Source organism: Ornithorhynchus anatinus, chromosome 16 (assembly GCF_004115215.2).
Source record: "Ornithorhynchus anatinus isolate Pmale09 chromosome 16, mOrnAna1.pri.v4, whole genome shotgun sequence".
Lineage (NCBI taxonomy): Eukaryota > Metazoa > Chordata > Mammalia > Monotremata > Ornithorhynchidae > Ornithorhynchus > Ornithorhynchus anatinus.
In genome coordinates, this window is record NC_041743.1 from 34,423,081 (window position 1) to 34,436,535 (window position 13,455).

A 13,455-nucleotide genomic window follows, 5' to 3' on the forward strand; every position below is an offset into this window, starting at 1 on the left:
GCATTTTCCCCCATTTTTTGCAGTTACAGTTATCTAACATCTGGAGTTTAAATGAAGACCAACCTACCTTTGCACGTCAAGTCCCCGTTGGGAGGCTGTGAAAACAATACAATAAACCTACTTCAAGAATCTATGCACAATTTTCAGAGAGGGGTTTAAGAGAAAAAAGTGAATTCATCTCACCCACAGCATAATATTGGGTTGAGGGTGATTGGTGTTCTCCAAAGTCATCAGATTTCTTGGACCAAAACCCACCTGTGCAGAACCGTGAGCCCCGATTCTCTTACACTTCTAGCCCCAGAGCTCAAGAGCGGTTTCTTTGCCTCGGGCTCTTCGTTACCCTCCCAGGCTGGTAGGAGAAAGCAAGAACAGATTAGAAGAAAGGTCCTCAAGAAGGTGAGAGGGGAGGGGGAAATGATGAAACAGTACAAAGAAAGCAAAAGAGTTTATTAGCCATTCAATATAATTCAACTTTTTTTCAGCTTTAATTAGGAATCATCTCTTTAATAAAGTCATCACCTTTCAAAAAGTATAAAATGACACAGTTTCCAGAAACCAGTCCAGGCCATAAAAAGTCAGTCTGTTTACTCCAGTCACTTTCTCCACAAGAACCTCTCGACTGATTTTGATACCATCAAATATAAATGCTGAGAGGGGGATAAGGAGCGCATTTGAGATGCTGAGTAGAAGCCCAAAAAAGCACTTCCCGATGAAGCTTAAAAACTAACTGACAACTTTATGCATTCGCAAATGTGTAAAGTGAAAATCACAGGTGTTAAAATTACTTTTTCCTCAGAGTTTACGAAAACTGAGTTTTTCCTTGACTTTCCTTGAGACAGTTCCTGAGTCAAGCTGGAAACTAGACAAACTTGGGAAGTGGGAAAGCACTAGCCAAAACAAGAGAGATGGAGAGTCCAGCTAAGGGAAACAAACACTTCCCATTCTAACTTCCAACACAAAGGCAGGCCTTGGTTAGGTGGGGAGGGTGCGTCAAGACAGTCTGACCTTTTCATCATTCGGCAGAAGTCCCAAAAGGTTAGGCGGGTGCTGCTGCCCCTCCCCTTTCCCTCTAATCTCTACTGGGACCGCAATCACCTCGCAGGAAGGAAAGCTTCTGATCCAAGCGGAGGATCCCCGGGTTCGGCCGGAACCGTGTGACGGGGAAGAGGGAACGAACTGGTTCCCTGACGCGGAGTTGGGGCAGGGAGCTGAAACAGACCCCGGCGCTACCTCTTCCTCTCTCGCTGAGGGCCCGGCTCTCCACTAAATAAGAGTGGCTGCCGGCTGTCTTCGATAAAGAACCAGGACAAATGCAAGTAAATTACAGCTCAGGCAGACGCATGCAACATGGAGTTAAATAAATAAAACGGCACGAAAGGTGTCCAAGCAAAGAAAGGCCTGACTCTCAAGAAGGGCCAGAAAACCACTATGGATGGGTGAGCGGGGGGGGTCCAAAGAGCTGCAGCCCAGGGGTTTGAACAACTGGGGGTACCTGAAAGTCTGGTCAGGTCAACCTCTAGCCGCCGCCTTCTATTCCACTGACAGAGGAGAGGGGAAGGGGGAAAAAGGAAGGTCAGACAGACATGAGCCAAAGGGGCGACAGAGACTAGGCAAGGCACATGCTGCTAACGGACGGGGGAGAGTTTCTGCCGTAAAGGAGAACGGAGCCTTTGCTCCACCTTCCATCTGCCGACCGTACTCGACCCCTCGCTGCTTTTAATTCCCCAAGTGGGGTTCCAGAGACCTTCCCCCGAACTGGGCTCTGGTCCCTACCGCTGGCAGAGCCTTACACTCGGCAGGGACCAGAGGTCGTGACCACCTCCCCCGGCCCCCATGGGGGGCTGCCAGGTTGGAGAAAAGGGCTCATCACCTCTTTGAGGAGGGCCGCTCTGTGCAAAGGGCAGAACGGCTGAGTTTCGGGGGGCCGTTCAAGACAGTCCACGGAGCTCTCGAAGGAGAGGAGAGAGGGCGGGGAGGGGTGGGAGGGTGGCTAATTACTGACCTGCAAAAGGAACTCACCCCTCGTCCAATCGGTCTGGTCAACACTTCACTGGCCAACAAACAAGTCTGCTCCCTCCAGCCCAGAGCAGAGGGAACTGTGGCAGGGAAGACAAGCAGCTGAGGTTTAGAGTTAAGCCCAGCCGTGCAGATGATAAGTGAGCCGGGGACCGGTGGGGGCGGGACGGGATGGGGGGTGGGAGGTGCGAGGTGAGAATGAGCAGCGTAATACAAATGGAGGTGGAACAGAAAAACACGGCAGCTGGAAGACTGAACAGAAAAATCATCATTTATCTAAAAAGAATAATAGAAACAAAAAACTTTTAAACAATCACAAAATATACAAATAAATCAGGTACAAAATAAATAAAAGAGATTGTAAATCTACATCATTTATATTATAAAATGCATTCATTATGACAATCAGCTTATGAAATGTGTACACTTCATTCATCGGTTTCATTTGTGCTTCTCCGGGTTTATGTACATAGTTCTGAATTCCGTGTTCGGAATACTACAACTTGGAAAAACCATTTAATGTACAATATGATACAAATGACAAAGACCGAATAGGATGGAAAATAAGCCAGACAGTGGAATTCTTTCTGAATGGGAGGGTGGGCTGTAGGCTGCTGCTCTGGTCCGATATGGAAATTTCAAAGGTGAGTCAGGGAGCACAGGCATTAACAATAAAAGGCATAAAACCAGTTCAGGAATCATACGAACAGTCAGTCGGTTTACACGGCACAAAGGCAGCTCTTATCATGATCAAGCGGCAACTTTAGATATAGACGGGGAAAAAGGAGAGGGAATGGCTGTTGATTTGATGGGCTGGGCTTCGAGAGGGCGCAGTCTCCGGTCCCACCTAACGGATCAGGGCCAGAAAGAGGGCAGCCAAGCCAAGCCACACCAGGGCAAGACTCCCTCACCAGGTTTGGTGGTTGGAGCTCGGCTGGCTACTGGAGCCCTGAAAACTCTCTCTGCAAGTGGGCTTTGGGATTTCAGAATGAGGGGAGGCTCTTTCAGCTTCCTGGCAAAGCCAGAGCCACCCTTTCATCTGAGCAGCATGCCAGAGGAGAAGGACTTCCAAACAAGAGCTTTCCCATTGCCGGCATCTTTTCCCACCCACCTTGAATTTTCCCTACAAGTCCCCCCACAAAGCAACGGGCTCTAGCCCCTTCCAGCTGCTCTGGAAACAGAGAGGCCTCCCTGCTCTCTAAGGGAGAATCAGGAAGTCCTTCCTCAAAGCCTCCGCTCATTAGGAGAGATCCTCACTTCAGCCACATTCCTGCAGGCCGTTCCTCTCCGCCACCCCCAAACCATGGGGATCAAACATTCCAGGGGAGGTGGAACCCCCAAATCCAGGCTGCCAACACAGCTTTTCAGAGTGTTGAGATTTCAAGGCAGCAGAATGCTGGCAGCTGGTCCATTTACAGACTCTGGACCCGAGTGGAAGGGGGAAGCTGGGACAGTGAAAACCCTTTTCCTCCAAAGCCTTAAAATAACCTTTCCTTCCCCGTGGAAACATCGAACCCCTACATATTCATGGTTCAACAAGCTGAAGAATCACAAGTTCTCATGGTGACCGAGTGCTGGGTGACACGAGACGAGACATATTTACAGGATAATAAATAACAACATAAAATAACAGGTGGGGGAGTTACATGACTCAGGCACGAAGAAAAACCAGCACAGTGACAACAATCCAGGAAGGGCATATCAGGGAATAGAAGGTTCAGCTCCCCTGGGGAAGCCCCAGAGCCTCCCTCCCCCCACCCAAGATTCTGCAGGGAAAGGACTGGATGGAACATGGGTTGGAGAGGTTAAAAACTCCAGGTAAATTTAATGATGATAATGGAATTTGATAATCATCTGTCACTCTGAGGAAAATGAATCTGGTCTTTCACTTAACCCACAGGGTAAGAGGCTACTTTTCCAGCACCTAGGAGAAATAAAGCCCCATTCATCAGCTCAGGATCTGGCCACTGTCAGCTCAGAACTTTAACACTGGCACTGACCACTGCTAATCACCTGCTCTGCCTAGTGACAAGTTCTCCAGTTTGGGTCTGCAAATCTTACACTTTGGGAGAATCGACCCCCGTCACTCGCATGTCTTACAAACAAACTCACTTACACATCTTCCCTCCTTCCTCCTCCTCCCCAGACACCTGGCGATATCCCGTCGGCTTTCCTCAGAGTTGGAAAGAACGGGGCCTCGAGGAGGAACCCAGATTAAAGGAACGTGATTTTGGTCCCAGAGGGTAAAGGTGCCAATGTGGGGGATGAAATAAGGGGAATCATCAAATCACTCATCTTTACTACTGGGAACAGTAGAGTGCCGAGTTGTACCTGTGAGTTCATACAACTACATAGGAACTCAGACATGTCGTGCCTCTCAGGTATATCTATTCCCTTTGGGCAGAAAGACTGGTTTCCATTCCAGGCCTGTAACACTGGGCCTCGAACTCCAGCCCAGGACATCGAAAACAGAATATAGGGAGAATCTTTAGGTTTCTCTCTCTGTCCACAACTCTGCTTAGCCAAACACTCTGGAGATCACAAGTACTAAGATCTCAGGATCCGTTCCTAAGAGCTGGCGGTCCCATTCCTGTCTCCTGCCTTGCTCTCTTTTATAGATTGCCAACTGATGGTCCTCACAACAAATCCCTTCAGATATACTGGTCTCCTCGAGAGTTCTCTGGGAAACATTCAGGCAGACGGGCAGGGAAGAAATGCTAAAGTTGGGGAGTGGAGGGGAGGAAAGGAGGGAGAAGGGTCCAAACAAATGGGCAACTTTGATAGAAAATAACCAACCCCCAACTAAATGAGCCAGGTCCACTGTTCCCCCAGCACGGAGGCAAAACCGAACACCAATGTAAAATGCAACAATAAGATGCAGAGGAAGGTGGCAGATTGATCCAAAGGAGAAGGGAAGGAAATCCTGTGGCCCTAGGCTGGGGCCAGGGCGAAAGCTCAAGCATTTCTTCGTGAGGGCAGCCTGGTTGAGGCTGGCCTGGTTCACTCAGCAGCAGTCAGGAACACCCCTCCCAGTTAGTCTGACGTTAACTTACAAATCATTTTGCACAAATAGGACGGAAAATTATTTGACATAATTAAGAGATACACCCTGAGGTACACAGAATCCACTAATCAGTATATAAAGCCTTCGCGTTCAAAACAAACAAAAAACCTCAAAAAGGACAAAAAGAAAAAGAAACCTCTCTCGACTCCAAAAAACCTGTATTTGTTTTGCTTCACCAAACTGGACTAATTCTTCTGTTGTCCAAATCAGATTCTCTTCATTCTGGCCTCCAAAATCACCAGCGATTGGAACATCTGAAAAACCACCAACTCCTAGATCCAAATCCCTGGGCATCCAGGCCTATTTCAAGACCTGGAAGGAGTCACTAATTAACTTTCCTAGAAAAGGGGACTCTCCCACCCAGAGGTTAGCAAGTTCTGGTTCATCTTGGTTGTCAACCTTCCATCTCCTCAGGCTCCAAGCTCCTGCTCAACTGAGGCCCCCCCGGAGATAACAGCCCAGCTGGGCATTTGTCTTCTCTCCGGACAGCCAGGAGCCTTTTGGTGGCATCTGATGGGAAGGTGGACTAGTCAGTCAGTCAGACTCAGATTCCCCGGGACAAAAAAACAGATATCAAGTTTGCTGAGAAATATTCGGAAGATTCATTCCCAAGCAGGGTCTCGGTGCAATTTATCATCTCCAGACCACCAAGCACCATAAGTTGGGACAGGCAGCCCAGACCAAGGAGAACCACTCTCTCCTCATACCTCAAAGATGGCAAAGTCACAGTTCCAACATCCAGATGACAACCAAGGGGCAATTTTTCCATTCCAGAGATTCGACGAAGGTCAAAATGCATTTACAGGTGCGGCTCTTCAAGACCACTGAAGGCCCTTGTTCACTTCAAAAAACCTCATCATGTAAATGCCTTTGGCAGAAATGCTGCCCACTCCTCACGGCGCTCTTGTCTCCAAACATTGTCCCCTGACTTTAGTACTAAGCTGAACAGCAATCGTAGGCAGTAGCAACCTTGTCCACAAATCCAAACCGCGTTCAGGGAGAAAACTGAACTCTAGCCGAAGAATCCTCCACTTCCGAGGAATAAACAATGCACGCAGTTTCACGAAAGGTCAGGAATTAGAAGTGGACCTTGCCTACTGAAAACTTGAGCAAGGCTGTGGGTGAATGAACAACCAGAACACAATCTGGACTTGAAATTTAGATAGTCACCAAGAGGAATGAGAGTCACTGGGGCAGTGAGTCCCAGGAGTTATTCGGGATCAGAGAGAGCAAGGACATACTGTCCAAGTCTGGAACGGCACTAGGGACCCCCTGTTGGTACTTTTCATGCCCTCCTGACCTCTGACAACAGTGCGCTATAGACGATAAATCAATCAATGGTATTTACTGAGCACTTTTACGTGCAGAGCACTGTACTGAGCACTTGGGAGAGTACAATACAGCAGAATTAAATACATTTCCTGCCCATAACAAGCTTAGAGTCTAGAGGATTGGGGGGCCATTCTATTAGTATATCATTGGGACTAAACCTTTTCAAGTTCAAAAGCTCTAAGTAGGTTTGAAATAGTAAGAGTTTCTTGTTCAAGAGATTTTCCCCATGAGCTCAGCTGTCAGGAGAGCAAAAGACCACCGAGCTATTAGTGGGGCTTCAGGTCAGCAGTATTGATCAGAAGCTCAAGTGGATAGGAGCCTAGTACAACACTACAAAGTTTAGTAACAATGCTCTGCACACAGTAAGCACTTAATAAATACAATTACTACTACTGGGAGGATTCCTGGCTCTCGCCTGAGGGCCAAGTCTTTCACCAAGACGCAGCCTAGGCATGACTCAGTTTTATCTATTTTAAAAATGGCAAAACAAATGTATTCCAAAAATGTGTGAGATTCTCTCCCCCCCAAGACTGCTGGGCTGTGAGGCTGGGGTGAGAGGGCGGAGGAAGGATGACAACCCGGGACTTTATTTCGTGGGTGCCATCACTAGCGTCTTTACAAGGCAACGCTCTCCAGAGGTCACATCATGGAACTGAACACAAATTCACTGGCAGAATGTAGTTCTCACTTCCCGCTTCCTTTAATCCAAAACCAAGAGCAGGAAGCGGTACCTACGCTCTACTCCCCTCTCCTGTTTGGGGAGTTTGGTACCCACGATGCTGCCCTCCAGGGATTCTGTTTTACGAGGCTCACAGCAATACTGTTGCACAGGGCTGGGCCCAGATAAAACTAAGCCCTCGATAAGGGGGTCTCAGATAGGAGTTGGGAAGTGTCTCACATTCGGCTCCCTGCCGATGGTCTTGGAAAGCCGGGAAGGGAGAACTCGATCTTCAAACTCACGGCCGATGGCCCCGAGGCCTCAAGATCGACTCCTTTAGGGCTGCTGACACCCTCACGGAGGCAAATGCCAGCCGGGTGGTGCTTCGGGGGAGCTGCAGGGGAAATAATACTGCAAGTTCCTGACCTCCTCAGAGCAAAGGGAAGCCCCAGGGCTCCACAAACAAAACTAGGGCAAAAAGGAAAACAACGGCTTCAAGTTAACTAAAGCGGAGATGAGTCTGAGCAACCGAGGAGCTGATTTTCCCCCACCGCTATGCGTCCCAGTCCACAGAGTGGGTCTAGCCCATGTGTGGACCTGGGCAGAGTTCATCAGCGGGCCAATGAACCATCTCCACTGGATAGATGCCCTCCGGAAGGTGAAAAAGTCAGAAGGGGAAACCTCTGCTTCGGTGTTGCTCACGTGACAGAAATGCACCTTTCATCCGGAAGCAAAATAAATGCTCCCAAAGGCCGGGTCCCCCATCTCGTCCTCCCTCCCAACCTCGGCCCACGGAGCCCGTGACAGACTAGTGTTCTACTGGGAGCTGCAGCTAGAACATCGCACTCTCTCAGAAACCACCCGTCGAGCCTGGCATCAAACCGATAATCGGGGAAATGATATCAACAGAATGGACAGATGTCCTTCCCTGGGGCATGAAGGCGAGAGGAGTGCGGGGAGGGGGTGGGGGGTGAGAGAAAGGGGAGAGAGAGAGAGAAGAAGAGAAGAACGAGAGATAGAGGGAAAAACAAGAGAGAGGGAGGACGGGGGAGCTCATCATGGGAGCCGGAGCTGGAATGAAGTCGAAGCCCACAGGGCGATGCTACATGATCTGCTGGTGTCCATCTGGAACACAGACCCACATCACGGTCATCTTTTGTTTATCTCGAAATATTAATACTGCCATCTCAAATCACGCTGCCCTTAAGATAGCACTCAAAAGGCCAATAAGCTGAGGATTCAGTCATCCACAAACGCACCCTAGCTTGATTCCACTACCCGACACGGAGTTTTGTTTGAAGATAAAACAAAATTAAGACCCAGGCAATTCCCTGCAAGCACGTTTTGCTTCTGGCCTCCTGGTTGTGAGCGAGCTATCTTGCGGCCGGTGGGGGACCAGTGGGGGGGCCAGGGCGGGGGTCGTCTGCCCAGCGCCGGCTGGCTCCTGGTCATCAGGCTAAAGCGGATGGGGAGCAGCGGAAGGTGCCGGACGGCGATATTTCATCGGACGGCCAGCAGGGAGAGTGGAGTGTAACACTGGCGACCTCCGGGATTTTGAAACCTTGTAATTCCAAAGATTGGATGGGTGCCCGTAGGCTTGGGGCACTGGACATTACTTTCGGAATTTTTTTTTTTTTGACCTACATATCCCATCCGGGCCACAGGAGAGGAGTCTTTTGGGGGGAGGTGCCACCCCTCCCGAGCACGCCCCCGTGACACGATTCGTCAGCTGTCCTTAGGGCGTCCGGGCAGGCCTACATCCCGGCCAGACACAAGGCCCAGGTTTGGCAGTTAGACCCGCGGAAGGGAGGATGTGGAGCCCGGGTCCCCGAAAGGAGCGGTGGGCGGAAAGAGAAGAGGAAAGCCCTTCTGAGAAATCCCACCACCACCACCCCAAGGGCAGAGTTTCCAAGGGAAATCTCTTTGAAGAGCATAGGGCGGTTTCAGTGAGAAAGGGAGCAGGGTTCTAGGCCATATAATCTTTCTACTTCAAAGCCACACAGGGGATTTCCTTTTGGCATCGTCGTAGCAGCATCTTGAGTCGACAACATTCGAGGATGAAGGGAGATGGGAGGTGACGAACAGAATCAGAGCCCACCGGGCTCAATTCGGAGCTTCGGTAAGGGGGGGAGTCGTGGGGGGGGAGCTTTGCTTTGGAGATTCCATCCTCCGGTGTACATGCACACTGACCAAGGTGGGGACAGGGGCTGGATTTCACCTGAGATCTCCACAACGCCGACGCAGGCCCTGCTGGCTGGGGTCACCTGGTGCGTTGCTCTGGTAAATGTGACTGCTCCCCCCTCCCCACTTTCCCCCCGGGTTTAAAATGCGGTAAAGCTGACTTGGCTGAGGAAATAATACTTTAGTGTGAGAGCCAAGGGACATTCCCCACTGAAATTCTCAGCTTCCTTTAGGGCACGAGGGTCCGGAGCCACTCGATGTCTCCTCCCGGGCCCACGGTCCAAAACAGGGATGCCGGGAACCCAGGCTGTCTTGGCTTTTGCTCGGAGGAGGTGTGGACCCACGCCAGTATTAGGGCTGCTGCCTGGCAGAGAGGGCCTGGAGAGGCTGGGGGAAAAAACCCAGAAGGAGAAGTCCACTGTAAGCGGGCGGGGGTGAGGGGGAAAGGGAAGTGGGGGTCCATTCCCCATGGTATCGTGGCCGAGCTTGGGAGGAAGGGCAACAACTTAAAATGCCACCGGATGTTTCTGAAAAACCTGATCGCTTGGAAAAAAAATTATAAATTGCAATGATTGGAGGCTTCCTCATGCATAATTAGGAAGGAGGCCAACAAACGAGGATGAAAGTTGCAGCTGAGAAAATAACCCGATCCCCTTCTGTCAGGAGGAAATTCACCGTTTCCACCATCTCGCCTTCCGCTTCCTAGGAGTCTGTCTCGGTCAGCTCTCCAACCCACTTCCATCCCCTCGCATCTCTTCCGCTTTCGCTCCCGAAAAGGGTACGCAGTCTTTGGTCTCAGGATGTCGCAGCACGCAGTCTGGCGTCCAAGCCCGTACTGATGAGAGTCGCGGTCAGAGGGGAGGCTCGCGGAGGCGGGGCGGGCTCCTGCGGAGACGGTGGGGTGGCCGTGGGTGGGTGAAGGAGAGGGCGGGAGAGAGGACGCGGGGCCCGGTGGCTCTAGATGGCGCCTTCACTGTGCAGACTGTGATTGGCCGCCTTGTGGGTGACACAATTCTGTTCATTGAGCAAGTTTGCCGTCTCGTCTGGCAAGCCATCGTGCAGCTCCGTAAGAGTCAGTTCAATTTTTGTGTTTTCGCTGTCTGACGACTGGGGGGTTTTGTCCATCCGGGAAGCCATCAGGGCATTTTGGTACTGCTGTCTGGTGATCTGAGGCCAACACATAAGAAGGGACAGATCCCCCCCGAGCCCCCAAAAGGCAATGAAATCTCTCCTCCCTTCAGCTCTCCACTTCTCTACAGAATGGATCGCTTAGCCCCTGCCTACCCCTCCCCCAGGGTCAGAGGCCCATGGCCGGGCTCTGGTCTCCCCTTAGTGGTTCCCACACTGCCATTTGACGTTTGTCTGAGGGGTGGGAGGCATGGGGCAGCTCCCCTCGGCCCCGGGCGCTAAGATCCAGGGCAGCGACGGGGTGCCTGGGCCACGGCAGTCAGGTTTCCTTGGCCCGACAAGCGGTGGTCACGGGACAGGCCCCGACCTCCAGGCAGCCAATGGGACCTCTATGTGCTAACTTATGTTCTGTCTGCTGGAGCGGGACAGAACAGTGGGAAACAGGCTCCACTTTCCAACCCGTAACGTACACCAGTTGAATTTGACGGGTCAACGGTTTAGAGGCTTTGGAAGATACACAGGGAACTTTCGACTCCCAGAAGAGTTCAAAAACCCGACACCGCGTTGCAAAGCAAAAGAACTACAGTCAACTGGCTATTATTCATCCCGTTCGAATATAGGGAACAGCCCAGAATCCAGTTCGGTTAAAAGCCCTTCCCCATCTGGGTTATCTCTCTACTTATCGTTAGCAGAAAATTATGAGCGACCCAGTGGAGAATCTGCACCGAGGCTTCACCTACCTTGACAAACTGAATGTCTGAGAGGGCTCTCACTGAGTAGTCAGGGATGTACACTTGGAGGAAAGAAGAATTGAGCTGGTTGTTACTGCTCCCCAGTGTCGGGGTCACCGCATCAATCCTGTCGCTGCGATTCAGAGAGTCCGAATGGTTCAAGCCACAGGGACGAGGAGGGGACTTGTTTTCCGCTATAAAAAGGAGGAAATCCAGATGATTGCAAAATTAATTGTGGCAACGGAAAACAAGGTAATGAGATTTTCATTTCCCACGGAAGGAAACGTAACCAATCGTACATCTGACTACTGAGTCCGTTTTGTCATTCTCGAAAACAGTCATTGGGGGAGGGATTCACCAATGGGAACGTGGGGGACTGGAAAGCAGAATGAACTGAATTTCCCTTCCCTTCAGTGAATTAGCACAGTCGCTAGTTTTAGTTTTTAATTTATGTTAATAAGATACCAATAATCCTAGATCTCCAGTAGCCAAGGTAATCTGTAGCACAACTCCCTATTGGGCTTGGGTCAATCTGAGTGCAGAAATTATGTTCCGACACCTTGAAATCAAGCTTGAAATAAGTCACTAAACAAAAAAAAATGAGTTCTCCATTTTAAATGCCTGATGCACTCCAACTGAGCATAACACAACCTGCTACAGTTACTGGGAGTTATCACTGGGAAACTACAATAGGGCAAATGGCTAATCTTCTGGTGCTGTAAAGTTTTGTGGACCAAAGCATGAGTGGAAAAGGCTTTTTTAAAAAAAAAATATTTGTTAAGTGCTTACTACATGCCAGGCACTGTACTAAGGGCTGGGGTAGATATAAGATAAATGGGGTTTATCAGGAGCCACATTCCCTGTCCCACATAGGGCTCACAGTCTTAAGCCCCATTTTACAGATGAGGTAACTGAGGCACAGAGAAGTGAAGTGACTTGCCCAAAGTCACACAGCAGACAAGTGGAGGAACCAGGATGAGAACCCAGGACTCCTAGGCCTGTGCTCTTTCCACTATGCCCCACCACTTCTTTCCTGCTGACTTTCCACACTGCCTCAAGCCAAGAAAAACAAACATCCATCTTGTCTAAATGTTATAATTGCACTGCATAAGGAAGGTGCCTGATAAATGCTGCCACTGATGATGGTGATGAGAGTGATGATGCTCGTACCAAGCCTGCCCTTCAACAACAAAGCACTTTGGCCATTTCACAACATGGAAGCAGTTCAGACGTGTACTTCTGAATTGTCTGACCCAAACAATGATCACAGAAGATATCCACCCAGCTCCAAGCGATCTCTCAAAGAAGAACCCTAACAGGTTTCCTGAGAGGTAAAGCAGGGTTGCCTTTCCACATTCTACCAAACCTCGCTCCCACACCATTATTTCACCCCTGTGCATCGACCAGAATTTGTTCTATCAGAAATGCATATTTCCACTGTGCACCTTGGGTAGAAAAGCAACAGCAGAATCAGGAGACCTTCTGACAGCACATGTCTATCAGGACACAGGGTGATGGGGTGTCAGAAGGAACGGTCGGGGACCCGCAGGACAGGGTCAGAAGTGGGGTGAGTTTTTCTTACTGCGGAATTCTGCCAGTGCAGCCCCAGATCTGAGGGGGGCTAGAGAATATCTGAGGCATCAGTTCCCACCCCTACCGTGGATAGAGGCCTGGCTAATTCTGATATTAAACTCTGATTAGGGCAAGCTCCCCTCTGAAACAGCCCTCAGCACCTGCTCTTAGAATCCTTCCTTCTGGCTCGTGCTTAACAGTTGCTGGGCAGAGCAGAAGCTTTGAGAAGTTTTTCTTGTTAGGAGAAGAAGGGGCGCATATCTCCTGAAAGCAGATTTATTCCTTTATTTCTGCCAACTTTTTTCAACTGAGCAAAAAAAAAAAAAGATTCAATTTTTTCTACATGTTATTAGGGCCACTGGGATGGTCATCGGCAAGGACAGCCTACCTGTCATTTATGCCAGTGTCTGTCTCCCCTGATAGACTGTAAACTCTCTGAGGGCAGGGATCATGTCTACTAATTCTATTTTACTACTTCAAAAGTTTAGTACTGCTTTACCTGAGTGAGCACTCAAAAAATACAATTGACTGGCATTGATTGACAGAGATTTATAAAAGCTAATCCCTCAAAATTCCCTCCTTCCATTCATGCTTGGATAATAAAAACAGTACAATAATAATAAGTGTGGTACTGTTATGGACTTGCTATGTGCCAAGCATTGTACAAATCAGGTTCCATAAGGGGCTCACATTCTAAGTGGGAGAGAGAATAGGTATTGAATCCACATTTGCTGATGAGGGAACTGAGTCACAGAGAAGTTAAGTGACTTGCC

The 13,455-nt window shown here is 49.7% G+C and overlaps 1 protein-coding gene across 1 annotated transcript in view; it reads right to left on the reverse strand.

Moving 5' to 3' along the window:
• Positions 1-430: 430 nt before the first annotated feature.
• CNNM2 (cyclin and CBS domain divalent metal cation transport mediator 2) overlaps positions 431-13,455 on the reverse strand; it is a 120,453-nt gene continuing 107,428 nt past the window's right edge. The window contains exons 9-10 of the mRNA XM_029080275.1: positions 11,120-11,304; positions 431-10,418 (exon numbers count right to left, since the gene is read on the reverse strand). Of these exons, the coding sequence (XP_028936108.1) occupies positions 10,209-10,418; positions 11,120-11,304 (395 nt within the window). The 3' untranslated portion in view covers positions 431-10,208. The remainder of the gene's footprint in view (positions 10,419-11,119; positions 11,305-13,455) is intronic.